The 24,354-nt window shown below is 43.7% G+C and overlaps 1 protein-coding gene across 13 annotated transcripts in view; it reads right to left on the bottom strand.

Moving 5' to 3' along the window:
* The window catches only part of CC2D1B (coiled-coil and C2 domain containing 1B), a 67,479-nt gene that overhangs the window by 4,647 nt on the left and 38,478 nt on the right, over nucleotides 1–24,354 (bottom strand). For 11 of the 13 annotated variants that reach the window (XR_005226564.2, XR_006292767.1, XR_006292766.1 and 8 more), the window contains 9 exons: nucleotides 22,373–22,545; nucleotides 21,651–21,776; nucleotides 17,382–17,440; nucleotides 17,059–17,175; nucleotides 16,405–16,478; nucleotides 14,939–14,997; nucleotides 12,201–12,252; nucleotides 10,529–10,628; nucleotides 154–244 (listed from right to left, as the gene is read on the bottom strand). Coding sequence is in view for 10 of the 13 variants with exons in the window: in XM_043553138.1 (XP_043409073.1) it covers nucleotides 154–244; nucleotides 10,529–10,628; nucleotides 12,201–12,252; nucleotides 14,939–14,997; nucleotides 16,405–16,478; nucleotides 17,059–17,175; nucleotides 17,382–17,440; nucleotides 21,651–21,776; nucleotides 22,373–22,545 (851 nt within the window). In the remaining 3 variants the exon portion in view is untranslated. Of the gene's footprint in view, nucleotides 1–153; nucleotides 245–10,206; nucleotides 10,398–10,528; nucleotides 10,629–12,200; nucleotides 12,253–14,938; nucleotides 14,998–16,404; nucleotides 16,479–17,058; nucleotides 17,176–17,381; nucleotides 17,441–21,650; nucleotides 21,777–22,372; nucleotides 22,546–24,354 lie in introns of those variants that run through there. The other 2 variants (XM_043553140.1, XM_037907509.2) reach the window with 2 other exon arrangements.

The following is a 24,354-nucleotide window of genomic DNA, read 5'->3' as shown; positions in this document are numbered from 1 at the left end:
AATGGCTGCGTCTACACTGACACTTTGTCGCTTTAACTTTGCTGCAAAAAATTTTATGCCTCTCATCCAGGTTGTTTTATTTTGTCGGCAAAAGCTACACCTGCATGCTCTAGCATTTTGTTATTGCTACATCAACAGAAGAACAAAGCATACCTCAATGATCTCTCTAATTTCACATTCTGATTCCAGTTTGTCCAGTTTCAAATGTGCTGTTCCCACTTGCTTGTCACTTCTGAAAAGGCCCCTGTTTTAAAGAAAGTTGCCTTAGTGGAAGAAGGACAGAGATAAATGGTATGAGGTCATGCCCCCTTTCATCAAGGTTTTAGGATCGTGACAGTAAGGGCCTGGCTACCCAGCTGTACTTAAATGGAGGAACAAAGAATTAAAGTCTTTAATCAATTAAAATAGGAGAATTAGAAAAAAAGAAAAGGGGTGAAAACTCGGAAAGTAATGGACTAAATAAAAGAAACCAAGTCTTGGCAGTACTAATGACAGTACCCTTCATCACTATGCAGGAGAGTCACACTTTAGAATAGCCTTAGGACTCCCACTCTCCCCGACTGTCCTGGATACCCCATAATCAATCAAGATCTTTTAGGGGGGGGTGGGGGAGAGAGAAAATCAGCTGGACAGAAGGGAACTATCTCCCACACAGGATGTGCCAATGAAACTTCTACAAGACATTACTTATTAGAGCTGGTTGAAAAAAAAGTTGACAAAAGTTTTCCATTGGAAAATGAAGTTCCCACAAAACATTTAGATTTTGATGAAAGTGTCAATTTCAACAAAATTTGACAGAAGAAAATGAAAAGCAATGGACTTTCTTGTTTCATTACTGTCAAAACCCTGTTTCAATAAGGTGATAGAAATGTTTTGTTTCAAACTTTATCCTTTCAATTCATTTCAAAAATATTAAAACATTAATTTCATTCTATTAAATATCTTATATAATAGTTTAAACATTATTGAAACCTTTTTGAAATTAAAACACTTTTTTTCAAAATTTCCATTTTGTGGAAAATTTTAACATTTTGTTTCGATTCAGAATGAAAACAATTCTGAAGTGTCAGTTTCCCACATAATGAAAATTCCATTTTCCAACCAGCTCTATTATTTACATAGCACTGTGTCTTTGTATGGCATTTTACAGAGCATGGCACTTAGAAGCAAGGAGTAGCCAGAGAGAGTCTGGAGCTAATGCAGTCCTCTGAGGAACGGTCAGAGGGCAACCCAGGTTCAGAGACCACACCACATTCTGATACCTGCCTGGCTCAGATGGCAGTGAAATACTTTGAGACAGGCACATATTGACTGTCAAGGCTAGAAACCTGCAAAACCTGGAAATCCTGGACGCCCCATCATCTCAGGCATTGGCACTCTGACAGCAGGATTGTCTAGCTATGTAGACTGCCTCCTCAGGCCTTACGCTACCAGCACTCCCAGCTATCTTTGAGACACCACTGACTTCCTGAGGAAACTACAATCCATCGGTATCTTCCTGAAAACATCATCCTAGCCACTATGGATGTAGAAGCCTTCCACACAAAGATGGACTACAAGCCATCAGGAACAGTATCCCCGATAATGTCACGGCAAACCTGGTGGCTGAACTTTGTGACTTTGTCCTCACCCATAACTATTTCACATTTGGGGACAATGTATACCTTCAAATCAGCGGCACTGCTATGGGTACCCGCATGGCCCCACAGTATGCCAACATTTTTATGGATGACTTAGAACAACCCTTCCTCAGCTCTCGTCCCCTAATGCCCCTACTCTACTTGCGCTACATTGATGACATCTTCATCATCTGGACCATGGAAAAGAAGCCCTTGAGGAATTCCACCATGATTTCAACAATTTCCATCCCACCATCAACCTCAGCCTGGACCAGTCCACACGAGATCCACTTTCCCGGATACTACGGTGCTCATAAGCGATGGTCACATAACCACCACCCTATACCGGAACCCTACTGACCGCTAAGCCTACCTACATGCCTCTAGCTTTCATCCAGACCACACCACACGATCCATTGTCTACAGCCAAGCTCTACGATACAACTGCATTTGCTCCAACCCCTCAGACAGAGACAAACACCTACAAGAGCTCTATCAAGCATTCTTACAACTACAATACCCACCTGCTGAAGTGAAGAAACAGATTGATAGAGCCAGAAGAGTTCCCAGAAGTCACCTACTACAGGACAGGCCCAACAAAGAAAATAACAGAACGCCACTAGCCGTCACCTTCAGCCCCCAACTAAAACCTCTCCAACACATCATCAAGGATCTACAACCTATCCTGAAGGACGACCCATCACTCTCACAGATCTTGGGAGACAGGCCAGTCCTTGCTTACAGACAGCCCCCCAACCTGAAGCAAATACTCACCAGCAACCACACACCACACAACAGAACCACTAACCCAGGAACCTATCCTTGCAACAAAGCCCGTTGCCAACTGTGTCCACATATCTATTCAGGGGACACTATCATAGGGCCTAATCACATCAGCCACACTATCAGAGGCTCGTTCACCTGCACATCTACCAATGTGATATATGCCATCATGTGCCAGCAATGCCCCTCTGCCATGTACATTGGCCAAACTGGACAGTCTCTACGTAAAAGAATAAATGGACACAAATCAGACATCAAGGATTATAACATTCAAAAACCAGTCAGAGAACACTTCAATCTCTTTGGTCACTTGATTGCAGACCTAAAAGTGGCAATTCTTCAACAAAAAAACTTCAAAAACAGACTCCAACGAGAGACTGCTGAATTGGAATTAATTTGCAAACTGGATACAATTAAGTTAGGCTTGAAAAAAGACTGGGAGGGGATGGGTCATTACACAAAGTAAAACTACTTCCCCATGTTTATTCCCCACCCCCGCTGTTCCTCAGACATTCTTGTCAACTGCTGGAAATGGCCCACCTTGATTATCACTACAAAAAGTTTTTTACCCCCTGCTCTCCTACGTGATCACTCATTACAGTGTGTATGGTAACACCCATTGTTTCATGTTCTCTGTGTATAAAAATCTCCCCACTGTATTTTCCACTGAATGCATCCGATCAAGTGAGCTGTGGCTCATGAAAGCTTATGTTCAAATAAATTTGTTAGTCTCTAAGGTGCCACAAGTCCTCCTTTTCTTTTTGTGGATACAGACTAACATGGCTGCTACTCTGAAATCAGTCAAAAAAGGCTAGAAAAGTAATTTTATGGAGCTTAGTAACACACAATTCAAGATTATGATGGCAACCAGTGTATGTTGGGCTGACTAATGGTTCCAAAGAACATGGTATTGGGAGAATGATTAGAAAAATTCTCTTCAGTTTCTTACAGCTGAACAGTTTTGTAATCAGTGACCTGTCTTTCCAAAGCATTAGCCTCAAGCCCCATGATCAAGCCACTTTGTAAAATCTTGAGTGGCCTTTATTTTTCCGTTTTTCCACTGAATGCATCCAATGAAGTGAGTTGTAGCTCACGAAAGCTTATGCTCAAATAAATTTGTTAGTCTCTAAGGTGCTACAAGTGCTTCTTTTCTTTTTGCGAATACAGACTAACATGGCTGCTACTCTGAAACCTTTATTTTATATATTTTATCTTGATACATCTCACTTGTAATATCTGAACCTTGGCCAAGTTGACACTGCAGATATAATTGTAAGTTTCCTCCAGGATGTTGAGTATTTATTATCCTCTTTCAAATGTCCACATGACTCTAGCACATTTCTTTCCATTTCCAGATGAATAGTTTTAACCGCACCAGATATGCCCTGTTGCTGTACATCCTTCTCTGCTGGGAGCATGAAGGGAGATTCCAGTATATCTGAAGAGGTTTGAGAACTGCCAGGCCAAAAATGGTGACCAGAATTGTTGTTCCTTTGTGACCACCTTTACCATTTCCACTATCAGCAGAGTGGGAGGCATAAATGAGATCCTCCTGAGATAAGATTTCCATAGTCTGATTCAGTGCAATTACTGGCTGGAAGGGAAGCAGGAAATTCTGCAAGGTCCCACTGAAAGGTATCCATGCATGAGATCAACATGCCGAGGGGCTGAGTTAGGGATTTTAGCACAGAAAGCGGGGGAAGTGGAAATTTGTGTTTGACAAATCAAAGGCGCTATCTTCTGCTTTCTCTCTTCTGAGATAAAGACTATCCTGGTGAACAATCCATAGATGCTGGAGATTTGTGAAGGCTGTAGTTGGATCTTCCCCCTTCTTTATTTCAGAGCCAGGCTCATGAAGAGATATAATGAGAGTTGCTATACCCTGCTATGATTTGGGATGAGGATCTGACGAGATGGTGTGACAAAGCAGGACTGTTCTTAATGTTTCCTCTGAATATTGTGGGGGCGCCTCAGTTTCCCCTATGCAGTTCTTAAGTATCTAGGTAGTGGGTTAAGGGTGTATGATCGTTGCAGAGCCCTAGAGGGCAGGTGTGTGCAGGGGTCTGGACACAGAGAATGGCTGACACCCTGTTTCCTGGCAACTGATGGCCTGGCCCTTCCCCCCTGCAAGGTGAGAGCTAAAGGGTTGGAGAACAAAGGAATCAGGTGCCCTCCTGGCCTGGGAAAGGGACAAAGCCCAGAGGAGGGTGGGTGGGGCTGGAGAGAGTTTCAGTTTGGGGCTGGCTGGGGACATGGAGTGAAGTGCAGACGGGGTTCTCTGGCTCACTGCCCCCCAAAATGGACCCAGCTGAGGGGTCCTGTACTCTGCACCTACAAGCTCTGGTTTAGATCACGTTCCTGTCGTCTAATAAACCTTCTGTTTTACTGGCTGCCTGAGAGTCACGTCTGACTGCGGAGTTGGGGGGCAGGACTCTCTGGCTTCCCCAGGACCCCGCCTGTGCGGACTCGCCGTGGGAAGCGCACGGAGGGGCAGAGGATGCTGAATGCTCTGAGGTCAGACCCAGGAAGGTGTGAGCTGTGTGTCCTGAAGACAGTCTGCTCACAGAAAGGAGACTTCCCCAGAGTCCTGACTGGCTTTGCAGGGAGCAGTTCCAGAGCATTGCCCGGGGACTCCATGACAGATGGTCATCCAGAAAATCGGTAGATGTGGGTCCCTTTCTTTTGGAGGGAAGCTATTGGGACAACTGGGATCTTCATAAATACATGTGGATGTTGTAAGTCTGAAACGTGAGTGCTCTGTATTGAAAAGTGTTTCCTGTTTAAGGAAAACCCAGAAGGCATCTCCACTGATGACAACTCATCATTAAATCTGAGGGAGATTTATCATTACATACTGAAGATATTGAGCATTGGAAGGATGTTACTGTAATGTCTGTCGGTTTGTTTCAGAAATGTGAAATCCCGTATGCCTTGCATGGCTGTTTCTCTTCTGTAACACTAAAATACTTGATTGTGCGCCACAATTTGTTGTTTCTCCATGGAACAGGATCTATCATTCCGAAATGTAAGGTCTACTATACATTCATTTTCTGAGGCTATAAGGGCTGTTTCTTAAATTAGAGGGAAAGAGTAGACTTGGGCCAAGGTTTAAAAAAAAAAAAAAAAGTTGAAAGATAGGATGATAAGTACTTCTAAAAATCAGACCATTTAATTCAGGTGCCTATGGGATTGGGAGCCTAATTTTAGGCACACATTTTTTAAAACTATGGCCTTGTTCCTGGGAGAAAAGGTAGATCTACTGAATGTACTCCTCTGATTGTCTCAAGTACCCATTTCTCCTCCATGGCTGATTCTTGGGTCCAACCTCCCAGATAGGAGGGGCCAGATTCTGCATGGCACCTTATGAAAGGTGCAACATAGAAGGCACAGCCACTGCAGTGGTGTAAAAGGGCTTCGGTAGAGCCAGAAAGTGGCCCAATATGTCCTCAAACTTTGGGAAGCCAAAGTCCTGTGGAGGTTTCTAAGTTAGATGGTTTCTATAGAAGCCTGTTATGTATCTTCCAACTCCCCAAAATGTCTGCCTCTGCCTCTTCCTAGTGTATGATATCTATGCTGGTCCTTGGAACAGTGGTAACCTTAAAGAGAATATCCACTGAGGTAATATGGACTGAAATCTCTGATTGGAATGAGAGGAATGGGGGCTTCTTCCACCTTGTCCAAAGCCTCTGTGTCTACTTTATCTATACGCTCCCCAAACAGCCTGTACCAGTGGAATACAGAAGACATCATCTGATGTTGGAAGCAATTTTGCTACGCATATGTTATGTTGTGCCCCTGGGTGGGTTGTCAGCAGCAGAGACTGAACCTGGGACCTTTGGCTCTTAAAGCAGGTACCTCTATTGTTTAAGCTAAAGGACCCAGGTCTGTTACCCAAGGCTGTAGCAGGCTGATGAACCTCCATATGTAACCCAGCCACCACTAGATGGAACAGTGCACCACACTGAATGGGTGCGGGCTACACACAGATGGAGCAACAGATGCTGCCAGGCTACTACACTGGAAACCTTGGAACATGCAGCAAATTGTAATCAGGTGAAGCATCTGAAAGCTATTGCTAGGGAAATTTAATTTAAAATAGATTTCATTTTACTGTGCCCTGATGGCTTCACATTTCTGTAAGCTTGCCCATGCAAGCAAGAGTAGCTCTGGCAAAACAAGAGGATGCAGTCAGTGCTGCCAGAACCAGAGGCCCCGATGATCCAATTTTCCTGTCTCTGGGTTCCTTTGGCAGGAGCTCTCTCTCCGATGGCGCGACTGAGACCTTCACTGATGAAGCTCCACTGATGTGACAAAGTCCTATAGGAGCATGTAGAATTGTGAAGTTACCTGTTAGAGTGTTTCACCTTGCTAGGAAATTTCCTGTGTGTTAGTCACATCCTCATCATAAGCCAGGTGAAGAGGAATTAGAGAACTCTCCTTCAGCAGGCTTTCGGTGTTTTTTTCTTTTGTTCATGAACCTTTAAACTTAAGCAGCAACTTTTTAGCTCTAATTATTTTTTGTTTCAACACAAGAGCCTGCAAAGACAGACCCCATCTCTGCTTAATTCTGGGGAGTCCACAGCTGAGAATATGAAGTGTCTCACTCCAGGCCATGGCTTCAGAAGTTTCATTGGCTCAGAACCAATTTTAACAGTATACTGCATCTGTCTTCTGGTTCCAGGCAGAGCATGAAACATTTTAACTCAATTTGGCCACAATCCACCATTTCTAAAGTAGATACATTCAAATACGGAGCATACCCACAGTAAATATTCATTTACATGGCACTGTAATTGTACATAGCCCGGCATATTAGGAGTGTGATGCCAAAAAATATAGTAAGAGGATCTCTTGGCACACAGGTTGGAAAGTTTATAAGCAAGAGTTGTGAGTGGGCTTTAGGATTGGAATACATTGGGGAATGGGCAGGGTCCAAATGAATGTTTTGAAGGAAAGTGAAAGTGCCACACGTCAGTAAAGATCTGGATAAACTGAAGAAAGTCCAAAGAAAAGCAATAAAAATGATAAAAGGTTTAAAAAATGTGACCTATGAGGAAAATTTTTAAAAAACAGGGCATGTTTATTCTTGAGAAGAGAAGACGGGGGGTGGGGGGGGGCACACCTGATAACAGTCTTCAAATATTTTGAGGGCTGTAATCAATTGTTTTCCACGTGCACTGAAGGTAGGACAAGAAGTAATGGGCTTAATCTGCAGCAAGGGAGGCTTAGGGTAGGAAGTTTTTCCTAAAATCTAACTATAAGGGTAGTTAGGTTCTGGAATAGCTTCCAAGGGAGGTTTTGGAATCCCCCTCACTGTAGGTTTTTAAGAACAGGTTAGACAAAACTCTGTCACAGATGGTCTAGGTTTACTTTGTTTTCCCCCAGCGTAGGAGGCTGGAATACATGACCTCTTGAGGTCTCTTCCACCCCTACATTTCTATGATTCTAAGAGCTATGAGGGATACTTTCCCTCTGGAAAGGCTTTTGGACTTCAAAAGGGTGCTTTGAAGGCAATGAGACAGCCTGATGTATAGGACAACAAGGAGTTGATCCCTGGGCCAAATCATTGAGAGAGAAGAGACCAAAGGAATAGTGTCTGCAGGTGTTTCTTACAAAAACAACAACGTTACCACTTCATCATCGTTGAGGGCAAGGGGGAGGTAGGCCCATACCCTCAAAAAGTAGAGGAGAAGCAGAGCAAGACACAGAAGACAGAGAGGTGCCAGTATCTGAATAAGGAGCTGGCACCTTCTTCAGTAGCTCAGGCATTGTGGGTAAGCTGCTGACAGAAGAGATGTTCCACAGCCTTCTTACGTGACTTGATAAAGACCTTATCTACATGCTGCTGGAATATTCAATCTTTGCCCCTGGAATCTGCCTGGAGAAAGCTGAGCAATGGCATTTCTTGCCCCCCTCCTTTCCCTTACTGTCTGCCATTTCTGAGGAGTATGGGGAAGGTGTTGCCTCATAAACCCCTCCTTAGAAACCCAAACAGATTTTTGTAGGTACCAGTTATGAGGAGAATAAATCTCAAAACCAATCAACACAACCAGAGGAATTTAGTTTAAAATCTTTTACAAATCTTGTTAAAGGCTCTGGGTCAGGCTTAGAATGAAATTAATAGGCAGCAGGTTTAAAAACAAACTAAAGGAAGTACTTCTTCACACAATGCACAGTCAACCTGTAGAACTCTTGCCAGGGGATGTTGTGAAGGCCAACATTATAACACAGTTCAAGAAAGAACTAGATAAGTTCGTGGAAGATAGGTTCATTAATGGCTATTAAGGGATGCAACACCGTGCTCTGTGTCCCCCAGCCTCTGTTTGCCAGAAGCTGGGAATGGACAATGGGGATGGATCACCTGACTGCCTGTTCTGCTCATTCGCTCAGAAGCACCTGGCATTGGCCATTGTCAGAAGACAGGATACTGGGCTAGATGGACCATTGGTCTGACTCAGCATGGCCATTCTTATGTTCTCTGCTGCAGAGGGACACCAGAGTTTGTCAGCTGCACATGCCTGGAAGTTCAGAGCTCTGGAGAGTTCTTCTCAAGAAGTATTTTAAGCCTGACCCAGAGCCACATAGCTCCAGCTGCTAAGGGGATGAGAAATAGTCTTTGAGAAGACCATCAGGATATGGAGTGGACAAGAAAAGTTAAAAAAAAAAAAAGTGAACTTTTTCAGCAAAGACGACTGTGAGGTACCCCAACACTAAAATCTTGAAACAACAACAGTGACAGTTGAGTAGTCAGTGGTGATGTAGAAAAGGGGAGAGGGCTCAGGGGTGGAAGAGGACAAGAATCAAACCTGCCTTCGTTAGTGACATAAATGGAAGATTTAGATTTAAACAAAATAAGCTTTTTAAAAAAGTTAATATTTTTCTTGTTCATAAATTAACTTTTCTAAACTGAAAGCGATCTCAGAACAGTTCTGTATGTGCCAGGAAGAGAAAAAGAACTGCACAAATACACAGCCATTGAGATGGACAAAGGCCCATTATCCAACATCTTAGCTTAATAATGAGTCATAATTTACCTCAGAATTAATAAATCTAAATCACTCCAGTACTAATGGAGTCAAAATGAGCCCAGAGGTAGGACTTTTTTCTCTACACATTTTTAATTGTTAACTTCCTTTTTATCTGCTCTCTGTCTAGATATTTCTAAGGTGCCCCATCACTGTATTATCTGAGCTACTTGTTTATAGCAAGAAGAAAGGTGCATCTCATGTGTCACTGAGATGGAGCCTTGTCTAGTGGTTAAGCACAGGACATGGAGTTAGATTTGGATTCTCTTCATGTCTCTATCCTGGAATAGCTGTGACCTTTGGAAAGCCATTCATGCTGTGCCTCAGTTTCCACATAAGACTGAGGTAGGTGCTGTAAGGTTTAATTCACTAGTAATGGCTGGGAAGTGCTCTGAGATCCTCAGATACAGGCACTACAGAAGTGCAATTTATTATTATAATTTGCAATTATTTATCATCCCTTTTACTATTAGTGCTTTGCCAATAGATATTAGATGTTTGTGTGTGGATGAAAGAGATAGACCAGCAAGAGCCAAGTTTGATCATCTACTCAATTTGAGACTTGGATACAACAGAATCTCAGTAATCCACAGATCTGATGGTTTCACTCTACATCTCAAAGATCTTGTAGCAGAAAGCTGCAGTGAGGTGCCATATCACCCAGATTTCATTACTTTATAAAGTTAGCCCACACAACATTTTGTAGAGTGCACTGAATGATCACAAATAGTTCAAACCAGGCAGCACTTATTAAAGTAACAGGAATGAAATACCTTTTGATGCTGTATCTTTTATTTCTTAAACTGCATTGGTCAGTGCTTGTTAACTGGTAGAATGCAGTAATTGACAACTCACTGAACATTAGTGAGGTTTTACTGTGTTTTGTAACGGAAGTCAGGGTGCTCAGACACTCTTTGATGGTAATCCGGAGACATGGTAGCATGAAAATGGACACCTGTTTACTGCTCAACTGAAGAAAGGAAGGCAAATTAAAGGAGTGTCATTCCTAAATTACAAACACTGCAAACAATTCTGTCATTTTGTTACCCCACAAGTTCACCGCTACTGGGTCAGGATGGAGAATAAAAGCCACTGACTTACCCTTTGTGAAATATTTCAAACTTAATTCCCTTGGTCTGAATCACTCTTCGGAAGCCTCTGTGATTTCGGTTAATGGTCAACTTGAACAGCTGATCATACTCTAGAAACAGGAGGGAAAGAAATGTGAGAATTGTAAAAATCATCAAATTAAGCGACTAGATCTTTTTCAGTGATGGACACATTGCATTCAGAACTTTCAGCCTACTGCAACTTGGCCCGTATAACACCACTTCACACTTACATAGCAACTTCCATCTCAGAAGGCTAAGGCGGTTTCAAATGTTAATGAATTAAACCCCTCAATACCCCTCATTATCACCACCCCCACTTTACATATCTGAAGAAAAGATTAAGTGATTTTCTCAAGGTCACACAGCAAATGTTTCACCAGCATAAACAACATCAGGGTAGTTATGAACCACCAGAGATAGAAACAAGGGGACGGATTCCAATCTCAGCTACACTGATGTAAATCCAGAGTATATGACTAAGAAATAGGGATCTGGCTTTTTTAACATGATTTGTGCAGCTGCCATATTGAAAACTAGAAACAAAATGCTTTCAAACCTCAGGGGGAAAAAACCAGCTTGGAATCCTAACTTCAAAGTTTATTACTCCCAATTATAAACTAGTGTTTTGGAAACTAAATGCAATTTAAATGGCATGTGGTGGGGGGAAGGGGGAAAAAAAGGGTAAAAAGAATGCTACGAATTTAAAATTGACCTGCAAAGGAAGAGGAATTGGGCTTGTAACTTGTTTTCCTTCTTTATTATATATAAAGAAAGCCTGAAGGGATCTTTTAAAAAAAATTCCTCCCATTTTTTTAAAATATGAGAAATAAGGTCTAGGCTGGAAGATTCTATGACCATTATTTAATTTAAATGGTAAATGAACATTGTGAATAAAGGAAACCTTTGTTAAAGATTAAGTGCCTCTACCCCTTCAATTAAGGTCAGAGCTCACAATACACATGCTTCTGAAACATCTAGCAAGCAGGTCCTCCTGCACAAATCTAGGAAGACCAGACTTGACATTCCTGCTATTTTAAAAAGGTAAAAACGAGTAGGGGAAAAACCCACAAAACCTGGTTTGGAAAAAACAAAGTAGCAAAAAGGAACACAATCCCAATTTTTAAAAAGTCCTTTGCTAGTCATCTTTAAGATCTGCTATGTTGTGAAGGCAACATTTCTAACATTAACAGATCAATAAAAATGATTAACAAGATCAGTCAGGCTCATCCAGTCACTACCCTTGGAACAAATGATCAGAAAGGAAATAAAGTGTGATCTCTGAAGATTCGTAAGTGAATTATTTATTTTTATTTATTATTATTTATTTACTTAATTTTTTGTTTTACTGGTGTCTCGCCTAACAGGGCTACTATAGTACTCTGAACCTACTGGATGCAGCAAAGGCTCAGGGGTACTGAGCAACAGGACCATTTGATTAAGAAGTGACATGAACAATGGCTCCCTGCACTGGGTGAGAGAGAGTGGGGATAAAAAGTTAAACTCCTACATGAGCTGGATTTACCCTAACAAGGCCTCTGGTAATTAAAGAGAAAAGCACAGTCTGCTCTTCTAGCATGGCTCAGAGAGTGGGGGACTAGCCTGTACTCCAAAGTGGTTTTAAGGTGCAGTGTTTCACTCCCACCCCCAGAACAGGTACCAACCTGGAGAATTGGTATTTTTAATTACTGCCGTTTTACTTTTCTGAGCTTGCTCCTATTAAAAAAAAAAAGAAAAAGAAAAAGCAACATTTACATAAAGCCACCAACCTGTGTTGCAAATACTGCTCATATGAAGCAGCAAATTTTTTTTTTTTTTTTTTTAAACTTAAATGAAGAGCTTGAGTTGCCCGGCATTACAGCAAAGCTTTTTGGTGAAAATGGAGAGAGCTGACCCCAGTTCTCTCTGATAAAAAGATTCCCATAAAGTTAAAAGGTATAGGGTATAAAATTGTAATGTGACCCTTCCTAATGTACGAACAGAGACTTGTCCAGCCACAAGGAAAGAAATCAGTATGTTCTCCACTATGGAAATGAAGATGGTGAGATGGTCAAATGGCTGGACATGCAATGATAAGAAATGAAATGAGGTTGTGAGGGGCCTAATATGGGTCACCCCAACTGAAGACAAGTTGAGGGAGGCAAGGCTACGTTGGTATGGACATGTCCAGTGGAGACCTGAGAGTTGTACTGGAAGGATGGCCCTTGCAATGATCGTGGATGGAAGATGACCAACGGGAAAGACTTGGTACATGGACCAGATATCAGCAAACATTAGAAGAGACCAATTTGCACATCCAAAAGTCATGATTGTACACCTGGTTTGTAAGTAGGCTATACAAGATTCTGACCCCCCCCACTAGGGACTGGCAAGGAAGAAGAAGAAGAAGAAGAAGAAAGAGCCTGAGTTATAGGAGGTTATCCAGGGTAAAAAGGGGCATGGGCACATTTATGATTCCAATATTTGTATTTCATTGCGGTAACAAAATTTAACTTTAGATATAGAACTAGCCAAAAGCAAATATTAAACACAAGTGCTATAGAGAAGTTATATGGCCACACCTGATTCAACACACTCATCATAAAACTAATTGGTGCTGCTATGATACATGATAATCTAGGCACATTCTACTAGGCTATAATGCTATTCCTTCTACTTGAGCTGAAATAAGAAGAAGCTTTTGGGGCTGTACAAGGAGTTCAACACAAATCATTCAGGGAATTTGCCAACTATTATTCTTCCTGACAATCACTCTGCCACCAAAATGAATTAACTTTTAACCCAAAGCAGAGTATCAGCTAAATGTCGTTGTTCTCTCTCCAGAGAATGTGACCTAATTATCATAGCTACTTTGAAAAATTGATTCCAGCTATGAAGGAGAAATAGGTATATTTAAAGTTTTGGCTAAGACGTAGTGATCCGGCTTTTTTATCACTGAAAATGAGAGATTAAAAACAGCTATACTGGCTTTATATGTATTCCTTATAAAATTACACATACGCATACTGATTTTGTTCTATTATGCTGATGTAAATCAAATGGAGTGACTCCAGATTGACACCCTGTAACTCAGATCAGAATATGGACCAGCCCAAGTTTCCTTTTTTGTACCAGGTTTTTCCGCAGGTAATTCAATAGACTTCAATACAGTTACTACAAGTGTACCATGGGGTAAGAATCAGGTCCTGCATATTTAAAGAACCCGGGGGGCTATAATCACATGCTGATGAGAGACAGAAAATTAGGGCTAAATGTTCTACAATGCTATAGAAATATTGCACTGGGAAGTCAGTGATGGAAGCCCTGGTACATCTTATGGTATACATGTAGAGTCCCCTCTAGCACAGACTGCTGCACTCAGAAACTGGAGGAGAGGTATAGCACCATGCACTGAGCATGGAGTGACAGACTTCACTTTTCATTTCCTGGTTTGCCTCACATTTTTGTAAAGACAGATAACTGACTCCCTATCTGTGTCAGCTTCTTTGGGGCCATCCCACCGCACGGGATGAACTGTATATACCACCATATCAATCCACAAGATCACACACTGTCACCGTTAAACACACACAAACATGTTGCAAAAAATCAATCCTGAATGCAAGGTGCAGTCTGTGTGCAAAGTAACAGTATTTTAACAGCAATGGTATTTTAAAAACAGGTTAGACAAACATCTGTGAAGGATGGTCTAGGTATACTTAATTCTGCCTGAGCGTAGGGCATGGACTAGAGCTCTCTTGTGAGCCCTTTCAGCTCTGCATTTCTATGATTCTATTCCCAGGGATTCTCATCAAGATAGCTAGAAAGGAGGGGCTGGCACCAACGGTCTTCCAAAGAAAGAGGACAAAATAAATCTGAAAACATTTTGGTGTCAGTATTCAAAGGTATGTGTCGGGGGCGGGGGAAGAGACTGTCAAGGAAAGGAAAGTATTCAAGGTCTAATAACATTTACATCTTTAGGGAGAGGGAGAACCTGAACAGCTAAGTCTCAGAAGGCCCCATTTCAATGTTTCAATGACAAAAATAGCCTGAATTCTACTAGCAGTTATATAAACACAAACAAAATCATCTGAGAAAAGGTTACTTATATGGGCCAGATCCTGTCCTCAAGAAATCTGAGGATCTCCCACTGATCACAGTGGGAGTCACATGCATTTATATGAGGGCAGAGTTTTTTGTCCATTTCTAAAACAAGCACCGAAAAACAAGCATTTTAAAAGAACAGGTTTGCTTTTAGGCTTGCAACTCAGTTATAATTCATAGCAAGCATTTACAACTTGTCAACTCCTGAAAGTAATAGGCCCGCACCACCTCTAAGTTAAATCTGGCTCTATAAGATAACATTGCTAAGTAATGCAGGGTTTTGGATTGAGGAACAGCAAAGGCCTGAACACACACTCACCGTATTAGGGTAATGAAATTCAAATTTCACAAATGCATCCAAATCATTAGGTGTCACACCTGTGCAAGACAACAGTCAAACAGTCAATCCAGGGATTTTCAAAAGCACGCAATTGACTTTTAATAGGACTCATGGACCTAAATCACTTGGATGTTTTTGAAAACCCCATCCACTGGAACCGTGGCAATCAAAGGCAAACATTCTGCTAATGCTCTCGTTGGTTCTGAGTACATACATAAACAGCAATTAACCCCCTATAATAAATAAAGGGCCTAAGGATAATTTGTGCTGCTCTAAGGCTGGGATGATCTTGAACATCTCATGCGGGTTGGCTGACGAGAGAGTAAAAGCAATCAAGCCATCTCAGAGCTATACAAAATGTTTATAACAAAACCTGAAGCCTTGTGAAATTTGAACCTAGGCCCAGTTCCGAGCAAAGCTGGGACAACTTAGGGTTCTGCCTTCAAAGCAGAAGAAACTCTGCAATTTACATTGAGTTTTGTTTCAGTTTTTTGGAACTGAACTGAAACTTGGGGGCCTGAGCTAATATGGACTGAAATTAAAAAGCTTTCAAAAGCTCTAAGTCAGCTAGGGTTGCCAACTTTCTAATCGCACAAAAACAACATCCTAGCCCGACCCTTCCCTGAGGCCCTGTCCCCCACTCACTACGTTCCCCCTCCCTTGGTGGCTCGTTCTCCATCACCCTCACTCAGTTTCACTGGGCTGGGGCAGGAGGTTGGAGTGTGGAAGGTTGTGAGGGCTCTAACTGGGGGTGTGGGCTCCAGGGTGGGGCCAGAAATGAGGGTTCAGGGTGTGGGAGGGGGCTGCAGGGATGAAGGGTTTGGGGTATAGGAGGGGGTTCTGGGTTTGGATGGGGGGCTCAGGGCTAGGGCAGGAGGTTGGGGGTTAGGGTGCAGGCTTACCTAGGGTGGCTCCCTGTCAGCAGCACAGCAGGAGGGGCTAAGACAGGCTTTCTGCCTATCCTGACTCCTCGCTGCGCCCCAGAAGCGGCCAGCAGGTCCAGCTCCTAGGTGGAGGCGTGCAGGCGGCTCTGTGTGCTGCTTTCACCCGCAGGCACCGCCTCCGCAGTTCCCATTGCCCACAGTTCCTAGACAATGGGAGTGCGGAGCTGGTGCTCAGGGCAGGGATAGCATGCGGACCCCCCAGCCCCGCCTAGGAGCTGGACCTGCTGGCCTTTTCCGGGGCGCAGCTCGGAGCCAGAAAAGGTACGGACTAGCCTGCCTTATCTCCGCAGCACCGCCGACTGGACTTTTAACAACCCAGTCGGTGCTGACCGGAGCCACTATGGTCCCTTTTCGACTACGTGTTCCAGTTGAAAACCAAACATCTGGTCACCCTAACGTCACAGTATTATCCCTAGGGCAAAGAAATCTTATTCCCCACCACTAACCTCCCTATGGTCTCAGAGAAAGGCTAGAGATCAGAGTGTGTTTCCTGATCCTTACCTGGGGGAGCTGGCAGGTTTATTCCCCTGACAATGATAAGATGCATTTCCGTACTGTTGAGTTCAGAAAATATTCTGGAGAGGGAGAGAAAGAAGAGATACAAAACACAGGTTCAGTCCAACAGCCTGGCATTTCCCAACCCACTGTCAGGATTCCACTGCTGTAGTTCAGAGACATGACACTTGGCAAACATGAAGGGGAATGAGAGTCCTGGAGAAAAGCCTATTTCTACATAAATCTCAACCCAAGAACTGGAGAGGAGAAGGAAGGCAAAGTAGAAACAGGCAAAGGCTATTTTTGGTTCTGTGCTGGATCTGGGTTACAGATAGCATTGTGAAGGATGCCAAAGACAGGCCTCAAAGACATCAGTTCTGGGGGGAAAAAACATGGTTAAAGCAGGGAGGGTTGGGGGAAGATGCAGCTGGATTTGTCTTTGCAATAAAGAGACCTAAAAGTGAAGTTGAGAAACAGCTATTTAATAAATCTGAAGAATCCTTAAATTTTTGGGATCTTTTCTTAGGAATGTGGAGCAGTTTGGAGTGCCTACCTCTTCTTTGCTCTGATGGGAGTTAAAGCCCTCTATCCCCTGTACATAGAGACTAGAAATGAGTATCCCATCCCAGTCTGCTGATGACACCCTTTGACTTTTTGTACCTTATTATTTTAAAGGTTCTCTCCTCAAAGTGATGGCTGGGGGGATCCATCCCCTGGGCCTGTGCAAGCTGCAGAATCTCCAGGTCCTTTTTACATGCTTCTGCCAGTTTTTCAAACCTGTAAAGCAGTGGTGGTCAGCAAACAGTATTTCACTGAGTACAAGATACAGACTGATTCACTCAGCTCCACCACCTAACACCACAAGTAAATCAGTGGCCAACGGCCCACAAACACCAATCTCCTTTTGTACTTGAAAGCACGGCAGCCCCTGCTCTGGGTAGACCACATGATGGGATAAATACAGATGGTGGCAGCAGACTTACCGGGCTGTTTCAGTTATGTTTCCCAGATGCATGAACTGCCTGGAATACTGCAAACATTTCTATTAACAGAAAAAATAAGTAACAATGATTATCCCATGAGACACATCTCTGAAGAAAGATTTCAGATTGAGGACCTGCATGTTACACAGAAGAAAAGAGAAGGTTACTCACGCTGTGCAGTAACTGAGGTTCTTTGAGATGTGTCCCTCTATGGGTACTCCACTTGTAGATGCAGCAGTGCCCCCTGCGCCCGGGATCGGAGATCTTCATCAGTAGTGCCTATTGGATCGCACAGGCGCACCTCCCTCTCTCACACTGTGCGTAGGACGTATATATAGTGCTGTGCGGTCTGATCGCCCCGAGTTCCTTCTCTGCTGCAGAGCTTATGTTTTCGGCTCCGAAGCAGAGGGCAGGTAGTGGAACTCCCACAGGGACACACATCTCAAAGGCCCTCAGTTATTGCACAGAGCGAGTAACCTTCTCTTCTTCTTCAAGTGATGTACCTATGGGTGCTCCACTTGCAGGTGACTAGAAAGCAGTGCCCCTAATTGCAGTGTGGCTAATGAATATGCCTTGCATCCAAATAGATCTCGAGGTTTCCTATCTCTATCTGGATTGTCAGAACGGGATTGGAACTGATGGCCTCTCTCTTGCACCACACTGACCACCAGAGAATTTGGGATGGGGTGCGAAAATAAGAATTCCGAATCCTTCACTGGAACATAATATTTCCTCTTGGCACATTTGTAGGTTGGAGGAATAGACACTGGGGTCTGCCACAAAACCTTTGTGGGGGTCGAGAAGAGCCTCACTGATCGCAGTGCGATCTTGGGAGAAGAGGATGTGTGAAGTATATCCAGCAGTTTATGCTGCTGGTCTTTAACCTCCTCCAATGGGATCTGTAAAGATTCTGCAACCTTGTGGAATAACTTCTGAAAGTGTCTGAAGTTGTCGGCAGGTATGGGTGGTAGGGGCATGATAGCCTCGTCAGGTGAGGATGAAAAAAGTAAGGTTGGTGGAGCCTCCTCCTGTTCTTCCTGTTCAGTTGGTGCTGGCGGTAGTTCAACCTCTTAAAGGTGAGAGACCGATGGAGAAGGGAGAGGTGTAGGTCTCCGTTCATGCTCCCTGGTAGGGTTCCCGAACAGTGCCCTGTACACGGCCCAAGGGTCATAATACGGCCAGTTCGGTGGGAGTGTCACACGTGGCTGCATCCATAGTGGCCACTGCCAGGCTTGAGGACCAGCGGGAGATTGTGCATAGTGAGAATGGGCAGGTGTGAGTTACCCTGTAGTCAAGGAAACAATAGAGCCCTGGCCTCTTCCTCATCACTAGGGAAGGGAGGTGCCATTCTTGGTGGAGAGAGGGAGGAGCAGCATGAGTCTGGAGAGGAAGGTGGAAGTGGGGGCGGTCACACTGCATAAGAGGAGACTCAAGAGTGTCAGAGACCAACAGGTGCGTCGGGTATCTGAAGTCTTGTGGAGGGGGGAGAAGCATCATCGCTGCTGATGGAAGACACGGTGCCGAAGGAAAGTGTATGTCCCTGAGACATTGGTAGATGGCGCTGGAGGCTAGGCCAGTGCCACTGGTTTGCTCAGTGCTACTGACTAGATCGGTGCCAACGATTTTGCTAGTGCCGAGGTCTTACTTGGTGCCTAGAGTATTGTCGGTGCCAGAAACGCCATTGGTGCAGGAGCTCCTGAGGGCGGCTCGGCTTGGTCCCCCTAGAGCTGGGAAATGGTGCCAAGGGCTGTAGTCTGCTTGGTTAAGACCGTTTAGACCATTTCTTTGAGCTGGAGGTACTCAGACGAGCACTGGAGCTATGTCCCCCATCAGATGAGTCTGAGGTAACAGACCTCACCGGGGACAGTGTTCTGGTGGGCTGTGCATCAGACTGTGAGGAGGAAACCCGTTTCTTGACATCCAAATGAGCAAGGGATGACTTTCTCTTCAGGCGACAGGGAGAGTGAGGATCGGCAGATGACCTGGCAGAGCATGAAGGCCTCTCTGGGGAAGAGTCTGGGCCTGGGTTCAATGCCAGCCAAAGCAAATTCTCCATAAGGAAGAGTTTCAATCTCATGTCCTGGTCCCTTCTGACCCTGGGTGTCAGGCCAGGGCAGTGGGAACACTTTTGCGGGACATGTCTGTGACGTTACACCCCACATTCCCCATAGAAATCTTGCTATAATATGAATATGGCATAACTGAAATATGTTTTATGCAAGATGGGTCATGTGAGGTATCACTGAAAAGGTTATGATCTACTAAATGCGTTTCTGTATCTGACGTTAGGAGTATTGACTATGTAACAATTACAATTGTGTGTGTACTTGGGGATCGCCCACCAGACAGTAGGCAATCATCCTGAATGAGCCACTTAAGGACAACAGAATTTTGAAGATACTAATCTCCCACCTTCCAGAGGAGCTTCCTAAGATGTTGCTTTGACACTGCACCGTCATCTGATGATGTCACCTGGTACAGAATACCACCTTGGACACTGCTGGTATTTTTCCACTGGAAACAAAGGGTTCCTGCCTTATGTAAATTCTATTTAAGGCTGGGGAGTAAGGCAATCAGGACTCTTCTTCATTGCCTCCCCATACAAGAAGGAATATTGCTAAAAACACCTGAAGGGAAAGGCAGGGGCCGAGTCCAGGTTGAGACAGAGGTCCAGTCTGTAAAGAGAAATAACTGGACCTCTAAGCTACAGAAACTCTGCAACCTGCCTAAAACAATTTTTAGGGCGAGAAATTACATTTTGTAACCTATTTCTTGAGCGTATTAAGCTTAATTTGCGTGTTTTGTTTTATTTGCTCATTAATCTGCTTTGTTCTGATGTTTGCTATCCCTTTAATCACTTAAAATTTACCTTTTGTAGTTAATAAACTTATTTTTGTTTATTATAAAACCCAGTTTGTACAATTCATACGCAAAAAGCTGTGCATCTCTCTCTCTCCACATTGAGGGAGGGGGTGATTTTTAGGAGTTTGCACTGTGCAGATCTCTCTATATAGAGCAAGACAATATTATTTTGGGCTTACACTCCAAAGGAGGTGTGCACAGGAGTGTTGAGCAAATCCCCAAGCTGAGTCTTTGCACACAGAGCTGATTTCAGTCTGTGTCTGCAGCTGGGTGTGGCCTTACATGTGTGTGTGTGTGTGTGCTAGAGGAGGTTTGAGGGCCTGGCACAGGTAGGGCGCGTGAGGAAACCCAGACTGGGCGGAACCAGTGGAACCCCAAAACATCAGGTGGCACCCCGGATGGGGGGGTTCAACCCGTCACAATGTCCCTCTCCCAGACAGTGGATACACTGAGTGTGGCCAGCCGTTACAGGGAAGGCTGCCCAGCAAGAAATGCACCTCTTAAACCTGGGGTATCTGGGCATAAGGGTGGAGGGAAAGGCTTCCCAGTCGGGAAGGGCGGGAAGCAGGGAAAACCAGAAACTCAAACTATTAAAGAACTGTAAAGGTAAAGACAAAATAAATAATAATTAAAAACAATTTTTTTTTGATAGAAGAGGAAAGGAGAAGAAGAAAACACCACAACTGCTGCGAATTCCGTCCCAGACCAGAAGTGGTAGAGAGGGAACTGGGAGCGGTTGGATTGCACAGCACTATACATATGTCCCACGCACAGCACAATAGGGGGGAGGTGTGCACACATGCAGTCCGATGGCACTGCTGATGAATATCTCTGATCCCAGCCACAGAGGGTGCTGCTGCACCTACAAGTAGAGCACCCATAGGGACATCACTCATAGAACACCTCTCAGTTTGTCTAAATCTCTGCAGGTGATTTCACCACCACCACCCACTTCTTTTTAAAAAAATACAAAACCAAATATAGTGTTTGCTTAGTTTCCACTGCCTTCTCTCACTTTTTCCTCTAATAGTTTTAGACATGGCATTCACCCAAGGATTAACTGTGCCCTAAGGATTAAGGCTAATGTTTTCAAACTTGGATGTCCAAAATTAAGACACCTAAACCAATGGCAGCAGTGCACAGCACAAGGACTCCCATTGACTTCAAATGGAAGTACCTCTGAAAACCAGGCCATTGATTTCGGTGCCTAACTATAAACACCATATTTGAAAATGCTTATATAAAATAGTATTTTTAAATAGGAGTTGAAAATCCTACCGAAACAATGATGGGATCATGATCACAGCAGCAGCAAAAGCCAAAGAAACACTATAAAGCATACAAAGCATTTCTTCCGTCACTGGATTCTTAACACATAATGATGCACTGAAAGGAAAAGGTAGTTACCTCATGCTGGTCCTTTAGCAGTTTTATAAGCTTAGCGTACACCTCTTCTACCTTCTGAGAGAGTTTGACATCGTCATGGTGGATGAAGATGAAGTCACTCTCGTCATCTGTAAGGGGTGATGGTAGCTGCACAATACCACACAACATGGCACATCAGAGCTCCTTGCAGGAACACGGAAGCAGAACAAAAGCAGCAAGAGGGGATGGGAGAAGTGTGAGCAAATCAGGGAAGGTGGGTGCGGACAGTGGTAAAGGGATATGGCATATCTCACTCTAGGTCACTGGTTCCAAGCCATCTGTTAGTTGCCACCATGTGATGACTGCCCATGCAATACGAACTGGTGGTCTCAGCTCAGCTGTTAAGATTACAGTTATTTGTCTCGTAGTGGCATCTTTGAGGCCAGGGAGCAAATGGGTCATGGAGCCTAAACTCCCCACGCCCCCACAGAGGTGGTTCCGTCAGGCCAGGATCAGGCCCTCTGGGGCTCTAGGGGAGGAGTAGGAAGAACAGCACTAGGACTGGAGCTTGCACTGCCATCGCCTGTTTTGTAGCTATGTGGAAAACATCAGGCTCTAGAGCTGTCAACCTGGCACCTTTCACCAGCACTGAATTCACATGAGAAACATTAAGTTTTAAAGCATTCGTAGATTTATGCAAGCAACAGGACATTTGAGATTCCCAAGGAGCAAAGCAGAACACTTTGTTTATAGTCTTTACTAACCTTGGAAATATCAACAGATTTGCCACTTTTTGCCAGCTCAATCTTTGGGTCCAAGCTCTTTGCTGTCTTGAGATACTGCTTGGCTTGTTCAAGGTCATTCTTCTGCTTTGCTTTGATCGCTGCCTTCAAGTATTGCTTCTTCCTATTCTCCAGAAATTCCAGTTGTTCACTTGCTAAAAAGGAACAGCTATGTAAAACACTTATCTGACATAACCATGTCAATGCACCATATTCATTTTGTTTGATTTATACCAAGGAAAGAGTTAAAGCCCAGGTACCAGCTGAAAACACTTGCCTGCGTGTTTGATATGCAATAGTCACACCATGGGTAGTTCCATTTGTACACTAGTACAAAAATAATAATCATTTCCATTTCTATGGCACCTTCCATCAAGGAATCCTAAGGCAATTTACAAACCAACAAACTTTTATTTAAAGCACTACAATAAACCTGTGAGATAGGTACAAATTATGTCCCCATTTTACAGAAGGGGAAACAGGTTAAATGACTCGTGGAAGGTTACTGAAGAGCTGTGAAAGTCAGCTGCAGAAATGGATTTAAAACTTGAGCTGACTCCCAGTTCCATGTTCTATCTTCTAAAAAACACCTGATAATTGAATGATTCGTTATCTGTATATGTGCACGCAATACATTGTGTACTTTCTTTATACACATACTTTTTTTCTCTCTCAACTTACCAGAGAAAGCAAACACATTGACCTCAATGACAAAAGAGCAATTACTTCATTGGAAGGCACACCAAGACCACAACCATCATAGCTCATCCCCTCTTCCTGCCTTTTTATACCCCACTGTTACTACTTCTTGGGTCACCTCCCACCCATCCCTGAACAGCTGGTACAGTTTTAAGACTCAGAAAGGATTGATTTACACCATCCGTGCACCAAATCCTACTTTCTCCATACTTTTCTTGGTATAGAAGGAAGAAGCGTGCAGTGGGTCGACTACCTCTGTTTCCCTAGATTCTTATACTGTGCTCACCTATTGCAGTATCCAAATGCAATTACACAAGCTATGCACTTACAGGAGGTAGTTTTCTCAGCATACAAATACACAGAGTAGGCTGATAGCACTATTAACAGCAGAAAGAATATACTGACTTTTAGTCCCATCTTCACAGTGGAGCTGGCAGCATCACTGTTGTGTGCAATTTGCCCCATCATCCAAATCCAAACTGATCAGACAATGTTGCTTGCCCTGGTTTTAACTGAGCCAAAGCAGCCAGAACACAGTTTGCTCAGTGGGGTTTAGAGAAGAAAAACATATCTTCATGCAGGCTCTGCAGAGAGTGGACTGAGCAAAACCTTGCTATCCCTCTGCACCCCCATCTTTCATAGTGGGTGCCTTTGCATTGCAGGCCTTAAATGAAGCTGCCTTTTCCAAATTCATCATCCTGCAAGAGGAGAAGAGACATACCAGCTCAGGGATGCTCCAGCTTTGCTCCACTGAAGGTCACTTTGGTATGGGAGCCTAAAGCCAGTTAATATACACAGCAAGATAAGCATGGCATGGTGTCACATCATCTCTGACACGTGAAGTATGGCACTGTATGACTTTGGGGGCCTCACTTGGCTTGTGCAGGGCACACGTTGGTTACCCTGATCTAGTTTTACCAAAGCAAGATACTGGCACCTCCTGCAGGGTGAATCTGTCCAGGCTCCTGGTACTCTTTTTTACTTTAGAACAATTAGAGCACTGAGGAGAGACTTGTGGGCACAAGCTACGTAACAACAGTCAGCTGGGTTGGAGAGACCAGGTATTATCTTAATATTTTAATGAAAGGGAGAGGCGCCTCAATTCCATAACTGACAAATTACATCTGAGGTACTCCATTTATACATTTAAATGATCATTAACATCGCAGCTGTAGCAGCAAAAATGGGGAAGCCAAATCTAAAGTAGATTTGCAGATTTTAAGGCTTGGGAGACCATACATACTGATAATCTAGCCTGATCTCCT

This window comes from Chelonia mydas, chromosome 8 (assembly GCF_015237465.2).
Source record: "Chelonia mydas isolate rCheMyd1 chromosome 8, rCheMyd1.pri.v2, whole genome shotgun sequence".
Classification (NCBI taxonomy): Eukaryota; Metazoa; Chordata; order Testudines; family Cheloniidae; genus Chelonia; species Chelonia mydas.
Note: the sequence above shows the minus strand (reverse complement) of the source record. Positions and strands in the feature narration are given on the sequence as shown.